At 46.4% G+C, this 19688-nt stretch overlaps 1 protein-coding gene across 1 annotated transcript in view; it reads left to right on the forward strand.

The window, feature by feature from the left end:
* The first annotated feature begins 487 nt into the window (after positions 1-487).
* ddah1 (dimethylarginine dimethylaminohydrolase 1) overlaps positions 488-19688 on the forward strand; it is a 125486-nt gene continuing 106285 nt past the window's right edge. Inside the window, exon 1 of the mRNA XM_080195093.1 lies at positions 488-1617. Within this exon, the coding sequence (XP_080051219.1) occupies positions 1321-1617 (297 nt within the window). The 5' untranslated portion in view covers positions 488-1320. The remainder of the gene's footprint in view (positions 1618-19688) is intronic.

A 19688-nucleotide genomic window follows, 5' to 3' on the forward strand; every position in this document is an offset into this window, starting at 1 on the left:
GATTCATGGGAGGAATGGGAAGGGAAAGAGGGATGAGGGGAGAGTGAGGGAGGGGTAAGTTGAGGGGAGAGGGGAGGGGGGGAGAGGGGAGGGAGGGGGAGGGGAAGGGAGGAGAGGTAAGAGATGGGGAGGGGGAGGGAGATGTAGGGGATGAGGTGGGAGGGAGGAAGGGGCTGGGGAGGGTTAGTGAGGAGGTGTATAGAGAGCTGGAGACGGAAAGGGGAGTGCAAGGGAGGGATTGAGGGTGTAGAAAGGTAGGGAGTCGAGTTATTGGAAGGAGGGAGGTAGAGAGGGTTAGAGTGTAGGAAGGAGTGAGGATAAGCAGAGCGGGAGTGGGAAGAGAGAGGGAGAGACGGAGGAGGGGTGGATGGAATAAGAGGCAGCCTCTGGCAATTGAGGGTGGAGTGAGGAGCGGGTGCGTGCATATTTGAATGCGCGCTCCCGGCAGCCTGTCACAGAGAGAGAGATAGTGACAGAGAGAGTCAGTGTTAAACACAGTGTTAAAGGCAGTGTCAGTATCAGATACTGTATCAGTCTGGGTGTTTACAGTGTAGCAGTTTCGGTGTTGCACTGTAGCCCAGTCTCTAGCAGTGTCAGTGTAGCTCAGTGTTAGAGTGTATCTCTGTCTCTATATCAGTCTCTGTAGCAGTTTCAGTGTAGCTCAGTGTCAGACTGTGTCTCTGTGTCTACATCAGTCTCTATATCAGTGTCAGTGTTGCTCTGTGTCAGACAGTGTGTCTCTGTGTCTATTATCAGTCTCTATATCAGTGTCAGTGTAGCTCAGTGTTGGAGTGTGTCTCTGTGTCTATATCAGTCTCTATATCAGTGTCAGTGTAGTTGTGTCAGAGAGTGTGTCTCTGTCTATTATCAGTCTCTGTAGCGGTGTCAGTGTAGCTAAGTGTCAGACAGTGTGTCTCTGTGTCTATATCAGTCTCTATTTCAGTGTCAGTGTAGTTCTGTGTCAGAGAGTCTGTCTCTGTGTCTATATCAGTCTCTGTAGCTGTGTCAGTGTAGCTCTGTGTTAGAGAGTGTGTCTCTGTGTCTATATCAGACTCTGTAGCAGTTTCAGTGTAGCTCAGTGTTAGTGTGTGTCTATATCGGTCTCTATATCAGTGTCAGTGTAGCTCAGTGTTGGACAGTGTGTCTCTGTCTGGGTGTAGCACACTAGTAGTATTGGGCAGTGTGTCTCTGTAGCACACAGTGTGTGGTTGACTGTGTGTCTCAGTGAGTGTGTCTCAGTCTGTGAGTGTGTGGGAATATTTGGGGGCCAGGCTAACAGCCAGGGCTTGAGTTTCTGTGGGAGGCAGGGCAGTGGGGGTTATGGCTAGCTCTGTGTCTGTTTTTGGGACTTGTACCCATGCTGTAGTGAGGGATATCCCGGACTCTCTGGCAGCTGAAGCGTTGCGGATGGGCGGAGATGAGGAGGTGAACCTGGAGAAGGCTCGGAGGGAACACCAGCGCTATACCCAGGTGCTGAGCTCGGAGCTGGGTTTACAACTGCTGCAACTACCGGCGGACCCGGCGCTGCCCGACTGCGTCTTTGTGGAAGATACTGCGGTGGTTTGCGGCGACACCGCCTTACTGACCAGACCCGGGGCTCCCAGCCGGCGCCCAGAGGTACACACCCACCCTCCCTACCACCCCCCTCCCCCTCCATCCCATCCCTCCCCCTTCCAGGCCCTCCCCCTCCATCCCCATCCCCTTCCATCCCCACCCCTCCTCCCCCTCCATCTTCACCCCACCTCCCCCTCCATTCCCTCCCCTCCCCTCTGTCCACTCCCTTCCGTCCCCTCCACCCTCCCTTCCATCCCCTCTCCCCTCCACTCCATCCCCTCCACTCCATCCCCTCCCCTCCATCCCCTCCATCCCCTGCCCGCCTCCCCTCCATCCCCTCCCCTCCATCCCCTGCCCGCCTCCCCTCCATCCCCTCCCCTCCATCCCCTGCCCGCCTCCCCTCCATCCCCTGCCCGCCTCCCCTCCATCCCTTGCCCGCCCCCTGTCCCCTCCCCTCTGTCCCTCCCTCTTCCTTCCATCCCCTCCCCGTCTCTTCCAGCTCCTTCCCCTCCCCGTCTCTTCCAGCTCCTTCCCCCTCCCCTCCATCCGCTCCCCTTCATCCCCTCCTCCCCTCCCCTCTTCCATCCCCCGCCTCCCTCCCCTCCCCTTCCCTTCCATCCCCTGCCTGCATCCTCCACCCACCCACCTCGCCTCCCCCAAACGCACTTCGCCCAACCCCACCTCCTCCCCACCTAACTCTCCTCCCCCACCCTGCCTCACTCCCGCCTCCCCCTCACCCCACCCCGCTTCCCCCTCCCCCCAGTTCTGCACTTTGATCTTTGTCTGGTGACTGTGTATTTCAATCTGGTGAACGATTTCTGAGTCAGTTCTTTGATCATTAAGAATGATCAGAGGGGGGGTGGGATCCTGGGTAGAGGGGGTGAAAGTGAGGGGGGCATAGAAGGGGATGGCATTGCACGGCATTGTGGGGGTGGGGCGGAGCGAGGTTTGAAATGTATATACTTTAACGCGAGGAGTATTCGCAATAAAGTGGATGAACTTGCAGCGTGGACCAGTACCTGGGACTTTGATGTTGTGGCCATTTCAGAGACGTGGATAGAGCAGGGTCAGGAATGGATGTTGCAGGTGCCGGGGTATAAGTGCTTTAGTCGGAGTAGAGAAGGAGGTAGAAGGGGGGGTGGAGTAGCATTATTGGTCAAGGACTATATCACAGTGTCAGAGAGGAAGTTTAATGAGGACTTGTCTGTTGAGGTAGTATGGGCAGAAATTAGAAATAGGAGAGGAGAGGTCACCCTATTGGGAGTCTTTTATAGACCTCCAAAAAGTTCTAGAGAGGTTGAGGAAAGGATTGCAGAGACGATCCTGGTTAGGAGTGAAAGTAATAGGGTAATTGTTATGGGGGACTTTAACTTTACTAACATTGATTGGAATTGCTATAGCTCTAGCTCGTTAGAGGGGTCAGTTTTTGTTCAAAGTGTGCAGGAAGGTTTTTTGACTCAATATGTAGATAGGCCAACTAGAGGTGAGGCTATATTGGACTTGGTGCTGGGAAATGAGCCAGACCAGGTGCTAGACTTGGAAGTTGGTGTGCATTTTGGTGATAGTGACCACAATTCGGTTACGTTCACCTTAGTGATGGAAAGGGATAGGCATGAACCTCGGGTCAGTAGTTTTAGCTGGGGGAAGGGTAATTATGAGGCCATTAGGAGAGAATTAGGAAGCATTGGTTGGACTAGGAGATTACAGGGACTAGGAACGTCTGAAATGTGGAGTTTTTTCAAGGAGCAGCTACTGCGGGTCTGTGATAGGTATGTCCCTGTCAGGCAAGGAGGAATTGGTAGGGCTAGGGAACCGTGGTGCACAAAAAAAGTTGATTTGTTGGTTAGGAAGAAGAAGGAGGCTTATGTTCGGATGAGGCTTGAGGGCTCGGGTAGTGCAGTAGAAAGCTTCAGATTGGCTAGGAGGGAGTTGAAGAGGGAGTTAAGAAGGGCTAGAAGAGGGCATGAGATGACTTTGGCTGATAGGATTAAGGAGAATCCTAAGGCGTTCTATAGGTATGTCAAGAACAGAAGGTTGGTTAGGGCAAGATTAGGGCCAGTTACAGACAGTAGGGGGAAGTTGTGTGTGGAACCGGAAGAGATTGGGGAGGCATTGAACCATTATTTCTCTTCGGTGTTCACGCAGGACGATATGAATGTAGCTGAGGAGGTCACTGGGGTGAAGGGGTGTAAAATAGAAAGTATTGCAGTTGATACAGAGGATGTGTTGGATATTCTAGAAGGGTTGAAAATAGATAAGTCCCCTGGTCCAGACGGGATTTACCCTAGGATTCTATGGGAGGCAAGAGAGGTGATTGCAGAGCCACTGGCTCTGATCTTCAGGTCGTCGTTGGTCTCTGGTATAGTACCGGAAGATTGGAGGACAGCGAATGTTGTCCCATTGTTTAAGAAGGGGAACAGAGACTTTCCTGGGAATTATAGACCAGTGAGTCTTACTTCCGTAGTGGGCAAGGTTTTAGAAAGAATTATTAGGGATAGGATTTATAGTTATTTGGAGAGGAATGAATTGATTAGAGATAGTCAGCATGGTTTTGTAGCGGGAAGGTCGTGCCTTACTAACCTTATTGAGTTCTTTGAGAAGGTGACCAAAGAGGTGGATGGGGGTAAGGCAGTAGACGTGGTATATATGGATTTTAGTAAGGCGTTTGATAAGGTTCACCATGGTATGCTTCTGCAGAAAATGCAGATGTATGGGATTGGTGGTAATTTAGGTACTTGGATCAGGAATTGGTTAGCAGATAGGAGACAGAGGGTGGTGGTTGATGGTAATTATTCATCATGGAGTTTGGTTACAAGTGGTGTGCCTCAGGGATCTGTTTTGGGGCCACTGCTGTTTGTAATCTTTATTAATGATCTGGATGAGGGTATAGTTGGGTGGATTAGTAAGTTTGCTGATGACACCAAAGTCGGAGGTGTGGTAGATTGTGAGGAAGGGTGTCGAAGTTTGCAGGGTGACTTGGACAGGTTGCAGAGCTGGGCCGCGAGGTGGCGGATGGAGTTTAATGCGGAGAAGTGTGAGGTAATCCATTTCGGTAGGAATAACAGATGTGTTGAGTATAGGGCTAACGGGAGGACTTTGAATAGAGTGGAGGAGCAGAGGGATCTAGGTGTATGTGTACATAGATCCCTGAAAGTTGGGAATCAAGTAGATAAGGTTGTTAAGAAGGCGTACGGTGTCTTGGCGTTTATTGGTAGGGGGATTGAATTTAGGAGTCGCAGCGTCATGTTGCAACTGTACACAACTCTGGTGCGGCCGCACTTGGAGTACTGTGTGCAGTTCTGGTCCCCACATTACAGGAAGGATGTGGAGGCTTTGGAGAGGGTGCAGAGGAGGTTTACCAGGATGTTGCCTGGTATGCAGGGGAGGTCCTATGAGGAGAGACTGAGGGATTTGGGGTTGTTTTCACTGGAAAGAAGGCGGCTAAGAGGGGATCTAATAGAAACATATAAGATGATTAGAGGTTTAGATAGGGTGGATGGTGATAGCCTGTTTCCTCGGATGGAGAAAGCTAGCACGAGGGGGCATGGCTTTAAATTAAGGGGGGGTAGTTATAGGACGGATGTCAGGGGCAGGTTCTTTACCCAGAGGGTGGTGAGGGACTGGAATGCCCTGCCTGCTGCAGTTGTAAATGCGCCTAGTTTGGGGGCGTTTAAGAGATTGGTGGATAGGTTTATGGACGAAAAGGGATTGGTTTAGATTAGTGGGTCAATGTTTTTTTTAAAATAAGACTGGTCGGCGCAACATTGTGGGCCGAAGGGCCTGTTCCGCGCTGTAATGTTCTATGTTCTATGTTCTATGAATGTGATGCTGTTGAGAGGAGTTTCCTCACTGATTTTGTGTGGAATTAACTTCAGATATTTCTGACCAAGTGATTTCTTTGGAATGGGTAAAGGTGTACAAAAAACATCTTCGGAAATCCTTTTATTTCAGTGTGTGAAGCACAGGTAGTTTCCAGTAATGATTTGTTCTGAAACGGAATTTGGGACAAGGTCACAATTTCACAGAGAAACAGATAACTTTTATTACAATCTGTGTTGCTGTTAAACTGCTGAAAACTGCCTTCTTTCTTGTTTCTGTTGTTGGATGTTAAGTGGTGATTGTATAGGTTAAAACAACAACTGCTTAACTTGGGGTTAGCACTACTGCCTCGCAGCACCAGGGACCTGGGTTCGATTCTGGCCTCGTCACTATCTGTGTGGAGTCTGCACGTTCTCCCTGTATCTGGGCACTCCGGTTTCCCCCCTCAGTCCAAAAGATGTGCTGGTTAGGTGCATTGGCCATGCTAAAATTCTCCCTCAGTGACCCAAACAAGTGCTGGAGTGTGACAACTAGAAGCAGAGAGCTACAACATCTTCTCCAGACCCTTCAACATGTCATTGATGAAGACAAACATCTCACCAAGGCCAGCCCCACACCATCACTTCTTGCCTTCAAACAACCTCAAACAGACCATTGTCTGCACAGTAGGTTTTCACAGTAACTTCACTGCAATGTTAATGTAAGTCTACTTGTGACACTAATAAATAAACTTTAAACTCCATGTGTACTTCAGAATAAGAAGTCATTTAGAAACTGTAGACATAAAAAAAGAAGCAGGAGCAGGCCATTTGGCCCCTCGAGCTTGCTGTGCTGTTCAGTACTATCATGGCTGATCCCCCATCTCAATACCACACTCATTGAGCTGGCAGTTAGGAAGGTGAATCCAATGTTAGCATTCATTTCAAGAGGGCTAGAATATAAAAGCAGGGATGTATTGCTGAGGCTGCATAAGGTTCTGGTTAGACCACATCTGGAATATTGTGAGCAGTTTTGGGCCGCATGTCTAAGGAAGGATGTGCCGACCTTGGAAAGGGTCCAGAGGAGGTCCACAAGAACGATCCCTGGAATGAAAAACTTGATGCATGAAGAACGTGATGGAGGGGGAGGGTGAAGGAGGGGATGGAGGGTGAGGGAGGGGTTGGAGGATGTCTGTGTACCTCTTGGCACATCTTGCAGAGGTTGCTGTGGCAGGGTTATGTTGTGTTGTGGTCACTGTTCTCCTGAAGGCTGGGTAGTTTGCTGCGGACAATGGTCTGTTTGAGATTGTGTGGTTGTTTGAAGGCAAAAAGTGGGGGTGTGGAGATGGCCTTGGCGAAATGTTTGTCTTCATCAATCACATGTTGAAGGCTCTGGAGAAGATGTCATAGCTTCTCCGCTTCTATGCTGAAAGATGCCCTCGTAAGAACAGGATATGGCGCTCGACAGTTTGACAGTTCCGATGCGCCACAGTGAAAAATCGCACTGACCTCCTCAGAAGACAAACACGGGACACGGTGGCCAGAGTACCCTTCCTCGTCCAGTACTTCCCCAGAGCGGAGAAGCTATGACATCTTCTCCAGAACCTTCAACATGTCATTGGTGAAGAGGACATGACAACGCAGAGCCACTGAGCAGAAACTGATAGCCAAGTTCCGCACACATGAGGATGGCCTCAACCAGGACCTTGGGTCCATGTCGCACTATCTGTAACCCCCATGACTTCCCTGGGTTTGCAAAATCTCACTAACTGTCCTGGCTGGACACAATACACATCTCTTTACCCTGTGCTTAACCCTCTCTCCACTCACATTGTCTGCACCTTTAAGATTTGATTACTGGTAAAGACTCCCATTGCAACCATTATTTTGTAAATTGAGTTTGTGTCTTTATATGCCCTGTTTGTGAACAGAACTCCCACCCACCTGATGGAGCAGTGCTCCGAAAGCTAGTGGCTTGTGCTACCAAATAAACCTGTTGGACTTTAACCTGGTGATGTTAGACTTCCTACTGTGTTTACCCCAGTCCAATGCTGGCATCTCCACACCTTAAATATTACCATTGCCTAAACACGTTCATGCCCGTTAATGAAATTCTCCAATCTATCTTAGCCAACTCAGCCTCACACCTTTGTAATTTCCTTTGTTTAGATTTGAACCCTAGTTTTGAATTGTAATATTTCATTGACCATTCTGATTCTTAATGTTATGGTTACTCTTCCCTAAAGGATCCCATGCAAAAAGATTATTAATGAACTCTTCTGATTATACAGTACCAAATCAAGGATAACATGTCCCTTAGTTGGCTTCTTGATGTACTATTCTAAAAAAACCATTTCATACACTTTCCAGAAATTCATTTGCCAGAGGAATTATTGCTCACCTGGTTTGCAATTTAGCAAGAGGAGGAAGTTTTTTAACATTATTTTATTAGTGTCACAAGTAGGCTTACATTAACACTGCAATGAAGTTACTGTGAAAATCCTCGAGTTGCCACACTCTGGCACCTGTGTACACTGAGGGAGAATTTAGCACGGCCAATCCATCTAACCAGCACATCTTTCGTTCTGTGGGAGGAAACCGGAGCACCCGGAGGAAACCCATGCAGACACGGGGAGAACGTGCAGACTCTACACAGACAGCTGGGAATTGAACCTGAGTCCCTGGAGCTGTGAGGCAGCAGTGCTAACCACTGTGCCACCATGCAGTGCAGTGAAGGTTCACCAGGCTGATTCCTGGGATGTCGTATGAGGAGAGATTAGGTCGGTTGGGCCTGTACAAAGAACAAAGAAAATTCCAACACAGGAACAGGCCCTTTAGCCCTCCAAGCCTGCACCGACCATGCTGCCCGACTTAACTAAAACCCCCTACTCTTCTGGGGACCATATCCCTCTATTCCCATCCTATTCATGTATTTGTCCAACACCCTTTAAAGTCACTATTGTATTTCCACTACCTCCCCCGGCAGTGAGTTCCAGACACCCACCACCCTGTATTCACTGGAGTTTGGAAGAATGAAAGGGATCTGATTGGAATGTATAAAATTCTGACAGGGTGGGACAGACTGGGTGCAGGGATGGTGTTCCCCCTGACTGGGGCTATCTGGAACCAGGGGTCTGGATAGGGGGTGGTCATTTAGGACTGAGATGAGGAGAAATTTCTTCACTCAAGAGAATGGTTAATCTCTACCACAAATAGCTGTGGAGACCAAGTCACTGAGTGTTTTTAAGAAGGAAGTAGAGAGATTTCTAGTCTCTAAAGGCCTCGAGGGTCATGAGGAGAGAGCGGGAGAATGGTGCTGTGATACAGGATCAGTCATGATCACATTGAATGATGGATTAGACTCGATGGGCTGAACGGCCTACTTCTGTTCCTATTTTCTATGTTGCTACATGATGTATATTGTCGACAAGTCTCAGTTGTGCTGGAAAAGAATGATTGATGGCTTGAAGCCATCCATTTGTTTACGCATTTCAGTGTTTGGGATATATTTGGGTAGGATTGAGTTTGTTACATTTATAGTTACTGCCACAAAATAACACCTCCCTGTTGCACTTTTCTTCATCAAATGTATCGATTCCAGTAAATAATAAGGGAGAAAAATCCTTGAATTCAAGAGTGATACCACACACAGAAAAGATGGCCAAAAGTTCCTGCTATTTCTTCTGCAGCAGAACTGAAATGATAACCGTCAATGCCAAATGACCTGTTTTGTTGTTTAAGACCAGGTATTGTACCTCACAAGCTAGGATTACAGGTTTTTGCAATACTTTTTCTGTTCCAGGAAATGCTGCAATCTAATTTAGCAGAACACAGTTTCTTTCTGTTTTATCGAGGCTAAAAGTGCAACATTTGTTTTCTCACTGGGGGTTTTTGCTGTGTAATACCTCAATCAAACCTGGCGTGTGGAATGTTCAAACAGGAACTTGTTGAGATTAACAATGAGAGTGAATTCAAGTTCACTCTCTATTAACTGTTTAGGTGTGGGATTCCAGCTCTGCCACTTTGGAACAAGACTAGCCTATTCAGCCCCTCAAGCCTGTTCTCTTAAATTTTCCATTCAGGTACAGCAATAAAGGCAAATATTATTTTTGTAGCTGTAGCTGTGCTCATCATTATATCGAGTAGGCCAGCGATCGCAACCAAAATGCAAACAAGTCAGGCTTCAGATGAAATGTGACCGACCGATTTTTCAAACTGTTGTAAGAAAGATATTGGTTGAATCATAGAATCCCTTCAGTGCAGAAGGAGGCCATTTGGTCCATCGGGCCTGCACCAACAACAATCCCACCCAAGGCTATCCTCTTAGCCTCACACATTTACCCTGTGAATCCCCCTGAAACTAAGGGGTAATTTAACATGCCCAATCAACCTAACCTTTCGGACCGTGGGAGGAAACAGGAGGACCCGGAGGAAACCCACGCAGATACGGGGTGAATGTGCAAACTCCACACAGACAGTGACCCAAGGCCAGAATTGAGCTCTGGTCCCTGGCGCTGCGTGGTAGCAGTGCCAACCACTGTGCCACCCATTGACCCGTAACATCCGGCCTGAATGCTAGCGCTGATTTTCAACTTCCAATTCCGATTCTGTGCTGCAGCGCTGAGGTGCAATCTCATCATAACTTCCATCACTTCAGCTGATGGGAGCTGAGTTTTTGCGCTTATTTATTTGTCCTCTTGTTTTCTGGTTGAACTGCAGTGCAGAGAGGCAGCAGACATTCTTTGGCTGGGTTAATTTTTTTTACAATGTTTTAAAAAGATACTTATCAAATACATAATGCACAGAAAGTGAAAGATTTTAAAAATTAGTTTACAACTTTGTCATGGAAACTAATTCCAATTTAAAAAAAACCTCCAGATTCAACAAGCTGGATGTTAGTCAACGACAAAAACAGAAAATGCTGGAAAATCTCAGCAGCTTGTACAGTGTCTGAGGAGAGAGAATAGAGCCAATGTTTCAAGTCTGGATGTCCTTTCTCAGAGGGGATGTTGATGTTACCAGGATGTTGCCTGGTATGGTGGGAGGGTCTTATGAGGAAAGGCTGAGGGACTTGAGGTTATTTTCGTTAGAGAGAAGGAGGTTAAGAGGTGACCTAATTGAGGCATACAAGATGATCAGAGGGTTAGTTAGGGTGGGCAGTGAGAACCTTTACCCTCGAATGGTGATGGGTAACACGAGGGGACAAAGCTTTAAATTAAGGGGTGGTAATTATAGGACGGATGTCAGAGGTAGGTCCTTTACTCAGAGGGTAGTAAGGGCATGGAATGCCCTGCCTGCAGCAGTTGTGGACTCGCCAACTTTAAGGGCGTTCAAATGGTCAGTGGATAGGCATATGGATAACATTGGAATAGTTTAGGTTAGGGAGTCATTAGATTGGTTCCACTGGTCGGCGCAACATCGAGGGCCGAAGGGCCTGTACTGCGCTGTAATGTTCTATGTCAGTGGACATTAGTGTCTGGAATAAGTTTCAGGTAAAGGTTATTTGTTTATCTTCATTTTAAAATCCTCAGAAGCCTCTTGGTAAAATGAGTTCCCTGGAACACAAAGAAAAGATAGGAAAGCTGGCAAAATGAGCTCTGATTTTCCAAAGGAAAGATAAGAGTTAGTTTAAAAAGTAAAGTTTATTAGTCACAAGTAAGACTTACATAACACTGCAATGAAGTTACTGTGAAATTCCCCTAGTTGTCACATTCCAGCACCTGTTCAGGTCAATGCACCTAACCAGCACATCTTTCTGACTGTGGGAGGAAACCACAGTTTAGTTTATTTATTAGTGACACAAATAAGGCTTACACTAATGCTGCAATGAAGTTCTGTGAAAATCCCCTAGTCACCACACTCCAGCGCCTGTTTGGGTACACTGAGGGAGAATTTAGCATGGCCAATACTCCTAACTAGCACGTCTTTTGGATTGTGGGAGAAAACCAGAGCACCCGGAGGAAACCCACGCAGGCACAGGGAGAACGTGCAGACTCCACACAGACTGTGATCCAAGCCGGGAATTGAACTTGGGTCCCTGGCGCTGTGAGGCAGCAGTGCTAACCACTGTGCCACTGCACCACCCAAGGACTTAAAATCTTAGTGATTTTCCATCATGGCAAACTATGAGTGAGAAATAGTGAAATATTGTTGGCTGGTAAATCAAGAATAACACAAGAAAAACTTTAGAAATGAGAAGAATTTATCCTTCAGCAGATGGTCATTAGAACAAGGATTGCATTGCCATTTATTGAGACAGAGCTGGGAGTGTTAGGGGATTAGAGAGATATCTGAGAAGGTGGTTTCAGAGGAAACATTCCTGTTACGAAAGCAAGCGCTGCACCTTCACAAAAGAAACATGCTTTGTTCAAATAAATCAGGTTGTGGCAATAACTTGCGTGGATGCAGATGCCAAGAAAAATAAATCCTTCCGAGCAGCAGGAAGTAGTCAGAGTGAATGGCTGGAAGAGTTAACACAGAAGAGCTGGCTGTTTCTTCATCCAGGTTTTTGTGAAATCTAATATTGATCCACCCTTTGGTTTCACCACACTCTGTGCAAAATGAGGTCTTATTTTTTCCTCTTGGCTCATGTTCCCCAAGTGACACCTGTCCTGGTTCAAACCCCGAGTACTCATCTCTTGTGTCCCATGGTCCCACAGAGAGGGCAGTTTGTCTGTAAAACTGCACTGAATTAATGAAAAAGAAATGTCAATGTGATCTTTGTAAAATGGGGTTGAAGAGGCCTGACTCAAAAGTGACAAATTTTCTGAACTTTGTGTGTGTTACAAATCTCAGCTGTACTTGGGAGCGAAAATAAATCACCTGTGAAATTAAGCAATTCATTGAGTCATACAAAATGCCCCCTCTATTTGGTATGTATTGATGTGGCAATGTGCACAGTTATAGTGACGCCTTGGTGGTATTCTAGCTGATATCTGTTGCTCAACCAACATTACCACAGCAGATTATCTGCTTATTATCCTTTAGTTGTTTGTGAGTGGTTTGTGGGCGCTTGCTCTTGTGCAAATTGGCAACCAGATTTCCTCTTCCGCAATAGTGACTTGTGGCTCCAGGTAAAGGACCATTCGCCTCGGGCAGGAGTTTCCAGTCCTGGGGCGCACGCATCTGGAAAATCCCAACCTGTTAAACACAGGATTGGCTGCAACCAATGTGTTGGCTATGTTAACATAGAACGTAGAACACTACAGCACAAACAGGCCCTTCGGCCCACAAGTTGCGCCGATCACATCCATACCTACCAGGCCTATCTATAACTCTCAATCCCATTAAATCCCATGTACTCATCCAGAAGTCTTTTAAAAGACCCCAGCGAGTTCGCCTCTACCACCACCGACGGCAGTCGATTCCACTCACTCACCATCCTCTGAGTGAAAAACTGACCCCTGACATCTCCTCTGTACTTGCTCCCCAGCACCTTAAACCTGTGTCCTCTCGTAGCGACCATTTCAGCCCTGGGAAATAGCCTCCGAGAATCCACCCCATCTATACCTCTGCTAACCACTGTGCCACCGTATCACCATGCTTCTTCTTGAAGTCTTTTCAAACATCCAAGATGGGGACCTTCCCCTTTATTACCTATTGCAATGCAACCCCTGTCGAACCTTGCTCCGAACACTCTGTTTCAGGAGTGGTCCTGGGTTCATTATTGACAAGGGTGCAACATCCTCTCAAGGTTCCTCTTCAACACAAGGTGCTGATAAAGTTGAATTGCTTGCTCAAACCATGGGAAAAAAATCTGGTCTCTTCAAGCTTTCAGAGAGTGCGAAGAATAGCTTTCTTATCATCAATCGTGTGCTGTATTTTTATCAGTTCGACAGTTCTCTAGGGACAGACTAGCCTTCAAACTTACTCAGTTAACTTCCCTGTTAACCGTTTCTGTCTGTTATCAGTTGTTAAGGCTGTCATAGCTGCTCACAAAAATCCCTCACTCACTTTGATCATTCTACTTCCTTATCTATTTCATCATTGATTTGATTTGATTTATTATTGTCACATGTATTAGTATACACTATTGTTTCTTGCGCGCTATACAGACAAAGCATACCATTCATAGAGAAGGAAAGAAGAGACTGCAGAATGTAGGGTTACAGTTGAAGCTCGGGTGTAGAGAAAGATCAACTTAATGCAAGGTAGGTCCATTCAAAAGTCTGATGGCAGCAGGGAGGAGGCTGTCCTTGAGTCGTTTGGTACGCAACATCAGACTTTTGTATCTTTTTCCCAATGGAAGAAGGTGGAAGAGAGAATGTCCGGGGTGCGTGATGTCCTTAATTACGCTGGCTGCTTTGCTGAGGCAGCGGGAAGTGTAGACAGAGTCAATGGATGGGAGGCTGGTTTGAGTGAAGGGTTGGGCTTTGTTCCCGATCTCTTGTAGTTCCTTGCGGTCTTGGGCAGGGCAGGAGCCCATACCAGGCTGTGGTACAACCAGAAAGAATGCTTTCGATGGTGCATCTGTACAAGTTGGTGAGAGTTGTAGCTGACATGCCAAATTTTGTTAGAATGATTGAATCTGTTATAATTATAGTCACTTCTTGTTCCATTTTCACATACTGGTTAATTACACACATTTTAGCAAACAGCTTTTGTTAAATAAGCTTAAAAGATAATACTATCCACACGATTAGAGAGATCAGTCTCTGCTCTGTCTCCTGCGCTGTTGCTTCTTCTGCCCTCAAGGCAATTATTAAAATACTTATTTCACTTATCTCTAGTGAAATAAGACAGACACCAATTAATCCAACCCTCACTAACTCAAACCAAGTAGCGTCAAAATATATTTCATGTACATATTCCTAATTTCTAACACCTTGCTTCTAACCTAAAATTATTTTTCTATTTATCAGTCACACGTAGGCTTACATTAACACTACAATGAAGTTACTGTGAAAATCCCCTAGTCGCTTCACTCCAGCACCCGTTTGGGTTCACTGAGGGAGAATTTAGCATGGCCAGTGCACCTAACCAGCATGTCTTTTGGAGGAAACCGGAGCACCGGAGAAAACTCATGCAGACACGGGGAGAATGTGCACACAGACAGTGACCCAAGCCAGGAATTGAACCCAGGTCCCTGGTGATGGGAGGCAATAGTGGTAACCACTGTGCTGCCCCATTTCTTCGCCAAGCATTTGCCTGACATCTTTTCGGGGCCTCATTTACATCCCAACAGTCGCTGCAGAGTAACTCGAAGGATTTGTGTGAACTTGGAGATGCTTTGCTACATTAAAGGTGCTATATAAATGCAAGTGGCTGCTGGTGTTATCATCAAAGGATGTGGCTCACTAACCCTGTCTGTGGGATAGAGAGAAATACGGCAAACACACGAGCTACACAAATCACAGTTAAAGCGATTGGGCTGGTGAAGTGACAGGCAGTATTTATTTTTATCCCATAGAATTACTGACCATATTTATTCATGTGGAAGAAGTGGGTGAGCGGTCAGGGGAAGGACATAGTTTATTTGTTCTCTGCCGCTTGCTTTTGTGAATGGCTCAACCAGATGGATTGATGCATTGACAAATAAATAGCGTCTGCATATTAATCTCTGGCTTGTATTAATGGCTACATTGCACATCTATAGACAGTCACTGATTTTGAGGGACAGTTCAGTTAGTGTCCATTTGGATAAAGTTATCATGTTGTTGGCGAACTGCAAGTTCAGCCCACTCAGCAATGTTATTAACCACACCATTGTTAAACTGATATCTCGAACATCAGTGCGTCAGAAAGTGTGGAGAGTCTGCAGAAGGATCTAGATAGGCTGGGCGAATGGGCCAGGAAATGGCAAATGGAATTTAATGTTGGCAAGTGTGAGGTGGTCCACTTTGGTAGGAATAATGGTAGGAAGGATTATTACTTACGTGGAGAAAAACTGCAGCAGGCGACAGTGCAGAGGGACCTCGGGGTCCTTGTGCATGAGTCGCAAAAACCCAGCCTGCAGGTGCAGCAGGTGGTCAGGAAGGCAAATGGGATGCTGGCCTTCATAGCGAGGGGGATTGAATATAAAAGTAGGGAGGTCTTGCTGCGGCTGTATAGGGCATTGGTGAGACCGCAGCTGGAGTACTGTGTGCAGTTTTGGTCGCTGCACTTACACAAGGATATTTTGGCCTTGGAGGGAGTGCAGAGGAAGTTTACTAGGCTGATGCCGGAGTTGAGGGGGTTGAGCTATGAGGAGAGGCTGAATAAACTAGGCTTGTACTCGTTAGAGTTTAGAAGAATGAGGGGAGATCTCATTGAGACGTATAAGATGATGAATGGGATGGATAGGATAGAGGCGGAGAGGCTCTTCCCGCTCAGAAAGGACATTAGGACTAGGGGGCACAGCCTCAAGATAAAGGGGGGACGGTTTAGAACGGAGTTGAGGAGGAACTTCTTCACTCAAAGGGTGGTGAATCTCTGGAATTCTCTGCCCGTTGAAGTGGTGGAGGCTGCTTCGCTCAATATTTTTAAGACGCGGGTTGATGGGTTTTTGATAAGAGAGGGGATTAAGGGTTATGGGGAGAGGGCGGGAATGTGGAACTGAGCCACGACAGATCAGCCATGATCTTATTGAATGGTGGGGCAGGCTCGAAGGGCCAGATGGCCTACTCCTGCTCCTATTTCTTATGTTCTTATGATTATGCAGAAAAAACATTTACAGCAAACTTTGTGTTATCCAGCAATGTACTGGCCTAAATTCTCTACTAGCTGGAATGTTTCCCTAAAACAAATTATCGATTTGCAAATCGGAAGCTATTGAAGTTATTAGGAACTTGTGCCTCTCTGCTGTATTATTTTGTACTTTAATTTTTGGTTTACTCTACGGTTGGAGATTAGGAGTAAAAGGAATGCTGTTCTTTACTTCCTGAGCATATGTGGTGTTGTGTTATATTCCATTAGTAAATGAAACTCTCCATTAACTAGCATTCTTCATTAACTGGCACCACCCATTCTGTACACATGCCAGATAAGAAAAAATTTATTGTATATCTGTTTGTCAAATTTGCCCTGCAGTTCAGTGAATTGAACGTATAACTTTTTATTCATCGGTGGGACATGGACGTTGCTGACTGGCCAGTATTTATTGCCTATCCCTAGTTGGCCTTTGGCAGGCAGCTGAGAGTCAACCACATTGCTGTGGATCTGGAGTCACGTGGACAGTCCGGTGACACAGCGGTTGGCATTGCTGCCTCATAGTGCCAGGGACACGCATTCGATTCCTGGCTTGGGTCACTGTCTGTGCAGAGTCTGCCACAGCCCAAAAGACGTGCTGGTTTGGTGCATTGACCATGCTGAATTCTCCCTCGGTGTACCGGTGCCGGAGTATGGCAGGATTTTCACAGTAATTTCATTACTGTGGCTACTTGTAGGTCATCACCTCCCAAAAGTCTATGACCTCTCCATGGGTTCATTGGGGAAGAATGAACTCAATTAAAGAAAGATCCATGCAGTGTATTCAATGGTGACTTGCTGTGGCTTCAATAAGGAACCGTTTATTAACTAATATACACAATCAGGGTTGGACAGAGTTGACAAAAGAAATCTTTTCCCCTCCCTGGCTCCAGCTGAGCTTCCTCCCCATCCTAAGTTGTTTGCCCTCGCTGCCGATTGACTCAACTTCCCATGTGGCATCCCCATAGCGTCTGGCCTGGTCATGTGGCCCTCAAACAATTACCCCTTAAAGGGGCCGCGTTACCACAATTTGCAACTGATAATACTTCCTGCGAAGCTATCCCAAAGTAGTTTACAGCCAATGACGGACCCCTTGAGGTGTAGTCACTGTTGTCGTTCAGGGTACAGGGCAGACAGTTTGTGCACAGCAAGATCCCTCAAACTGCCGCACGACAATGGCCAATTTTTAGTCATGTTGACTGAGGGGCAAATATCTGCCTCCAGACATCAGGACAAGTTCCTCTTTTCTCTCTCAAAGTTGTGCCAGGGACCATTTACACCCAGGTGGATGTGCAGAACAGGACCCCCCTATTCCGTCACCTGGAAGAGACAGTTGTGGGATATTACTGGGAATGGAAGCAGAGAAATACCTGCCTTAGTGCACTATGAGGTGCGGGAAGAGAACTGGAATTTGAAAGACTATGGTTAATTGGTCTGTTAGCTGTATTTGAATAGAATTCATCGTTCTTTCCTACCAGGTTTTAAATTCAGGCTTCAGGTTTTCTTTACTGCCTTTATATACTAAATAAAATCACACTTTGATTTGATTTATTATTGTCACATGTATTAACATACAGTGAAAAGTATTGTTTCTTGCGCGCTATACAGACAAAGCATTCCATTCATAGAGAAGGAAAGGAGAGAGTGCAGAATGTAGTGTTACAGTCACAGCTAGGGTGTAGAGAAAGATCAACTTAATGCAAGGTCCATTCAAAAGTCTGACAGCAGCAGGGAAGAAGCTGTTCTTGAATTGGATAGTACATGACCTCAGACTTTTGTACCTTTTCCCAACGGAAGAAGGTAGAAGAGAGAATGTCCGGGGTGTGTGGGGTCCTTAATTATGCTGGCTGCTTTGCCGAGGCAGCGGGAAGTGTAGACAGAGTCAATGGATGGGAGGCTGGTTTGAGTGAAGGATTGGGCTACATTCACGACCATCTTGCCACCCTACACAGTATGGAGATATGACGCTGGGGCAGAGTGTAGGCCACTTGGTCTATTTCCAATACAGACAGTGCAACATTGTCTCAGTCATGAAGCAAAGTTTGACACCTAGAACATAGAACATTACAGCGCAGAAAAGGCCCTTCGGCCCACTGGCATTGTTACAGACTGTCCTTCCCAGCTAGGGTTGCCAACTTTGTTTTGTGGTATCCCTGGACGTTTTGTCGTCTGACCTCTCAACTCCAGTAAGCCCCTCTCCTACACTCCCGGCATTGCTATGGCCAATCAGGAGCAGACTCTCCGTCATCTGATTGGCTGTTCCTTGAGAAAGGAACATGAACTTCTCTGAAGAAACACCTCCATTTTCCAGCAGTCTTCCCCCTGGACTGCTGCTCGAGCCAGTTGGGAATCCTGGGAAATTCCAGGACAATCCTGAAGGGATTAATCCCAGATGCTCGGGATTTGATTGTTTGACAATGGGAGAGGATGAGGAAGATGAGGTCAGGATATTGGAGACAGTTCACCATTGCCCCCTTTTCAGGTTTCCAGTGCGTGCTTGAACCAGGAGTCCCCAGGCTGGCCTCACACCTCATGCTCATAATATAAGTGAGTGATGAGTGGCCTCGATCCAATTCGGGATATTTGCCTATTTGTTGCTAGTGTCCCGAATGCAAATTCCTGTGTGAAAGTGAATGGAACAGTGTGTTATCATTTGCTATGAACCTGTAACCTTAGAAATCTTGGAGTGCAGGTTCATAGCTCCTTAAAAGTGGATCACAGGTGGACAGGGTGGTGAAGAAGGCATTCGGCATGCTGATAGAACATTACAGCGCTGTACAGACCCTTTGGCCCTCGATGTTGCGCTGACCAGTGGAACCAATCTAATGACCCTCTAACCTAAACTATTCCAATGTTATCCATATGCCTATCCACTGACCATTTGAACGCCCTTAAAGTTGGCAAAAACTTAAAGTTGCTTGGTTTCACTGGCCAGAACATTGAATATAGGAGTTGGGACATCATGTTGAAGTTGTACAAGACATTGGTAAGGCCACACTTGGAATACTGTATACAATTCTGGTCACCCTATTTTTGAAAGGATATTATTAAACTAGAAAGAATGCAGAAAAGATTTACTAGGATGCTACTGGGACTTTATCAGGAGAGGCTGAATAGACTGGGATTTTTTTTATATGGAGTGTAGGAGACACAGGGATGATCTTGTAGAGGTCTATAAAATAATGAGGGGCACAGATTAGCTAGATAGTCAACATCTTTTCCCAAAAGGTAGGGGAGTCTAAAACTAGAGGGTATAGGTTTAAGGTGAGAGAGGAGAGATGCTAAAAGCTTGGGAGGTGCAATTTCTTTCACTCAGACGGTGGTGAGTGTCTGGAATGAGCTGCCAGAAGCAGTTGAGGTGGGTATAATCTTATCCTTTAAGAAGCATTTGCCGTCCTTACCCGGTCTGGCCAACATATGACTCCAGAGCCACAGCAATGTGGTTGACCCTCAACTGCCCTCCAAGGGCAACTGGAGATGGGCAATAAATGCTGGCAACCCAGTGAAGCCTGTGTCCCATGAAATACTTTTTAAAAAAGTGGGCAATTGGGACTAGTTTAATGGTAAAAACTGGGCGGCATGGACAAGTTGGGCTGAAGGGCCTTTTATCATGCTGTAAACCTCTGTGACTCTATGACACACTCTGTCACCCATACACACACACTCTGACCC

Source organism: Carcharhinus amblyrhynchos, chromosome 9 (genome assembly GCF_965287045.1).
Source record: "Carcharhinus amblyrhynchos chromosome 9, sCarAmb.v2.hapA, whole genome shotgun sequence".
In the NCBI taxonomy this organism is placed as follows: domain Eukaryota; kingdom Metazoa; phylum Chordata; class Chondrichthyes; order Carcharhiniformes; family Carcharhinidae; genus Carcharhinus; species Carcharhinus amblyrhynchos.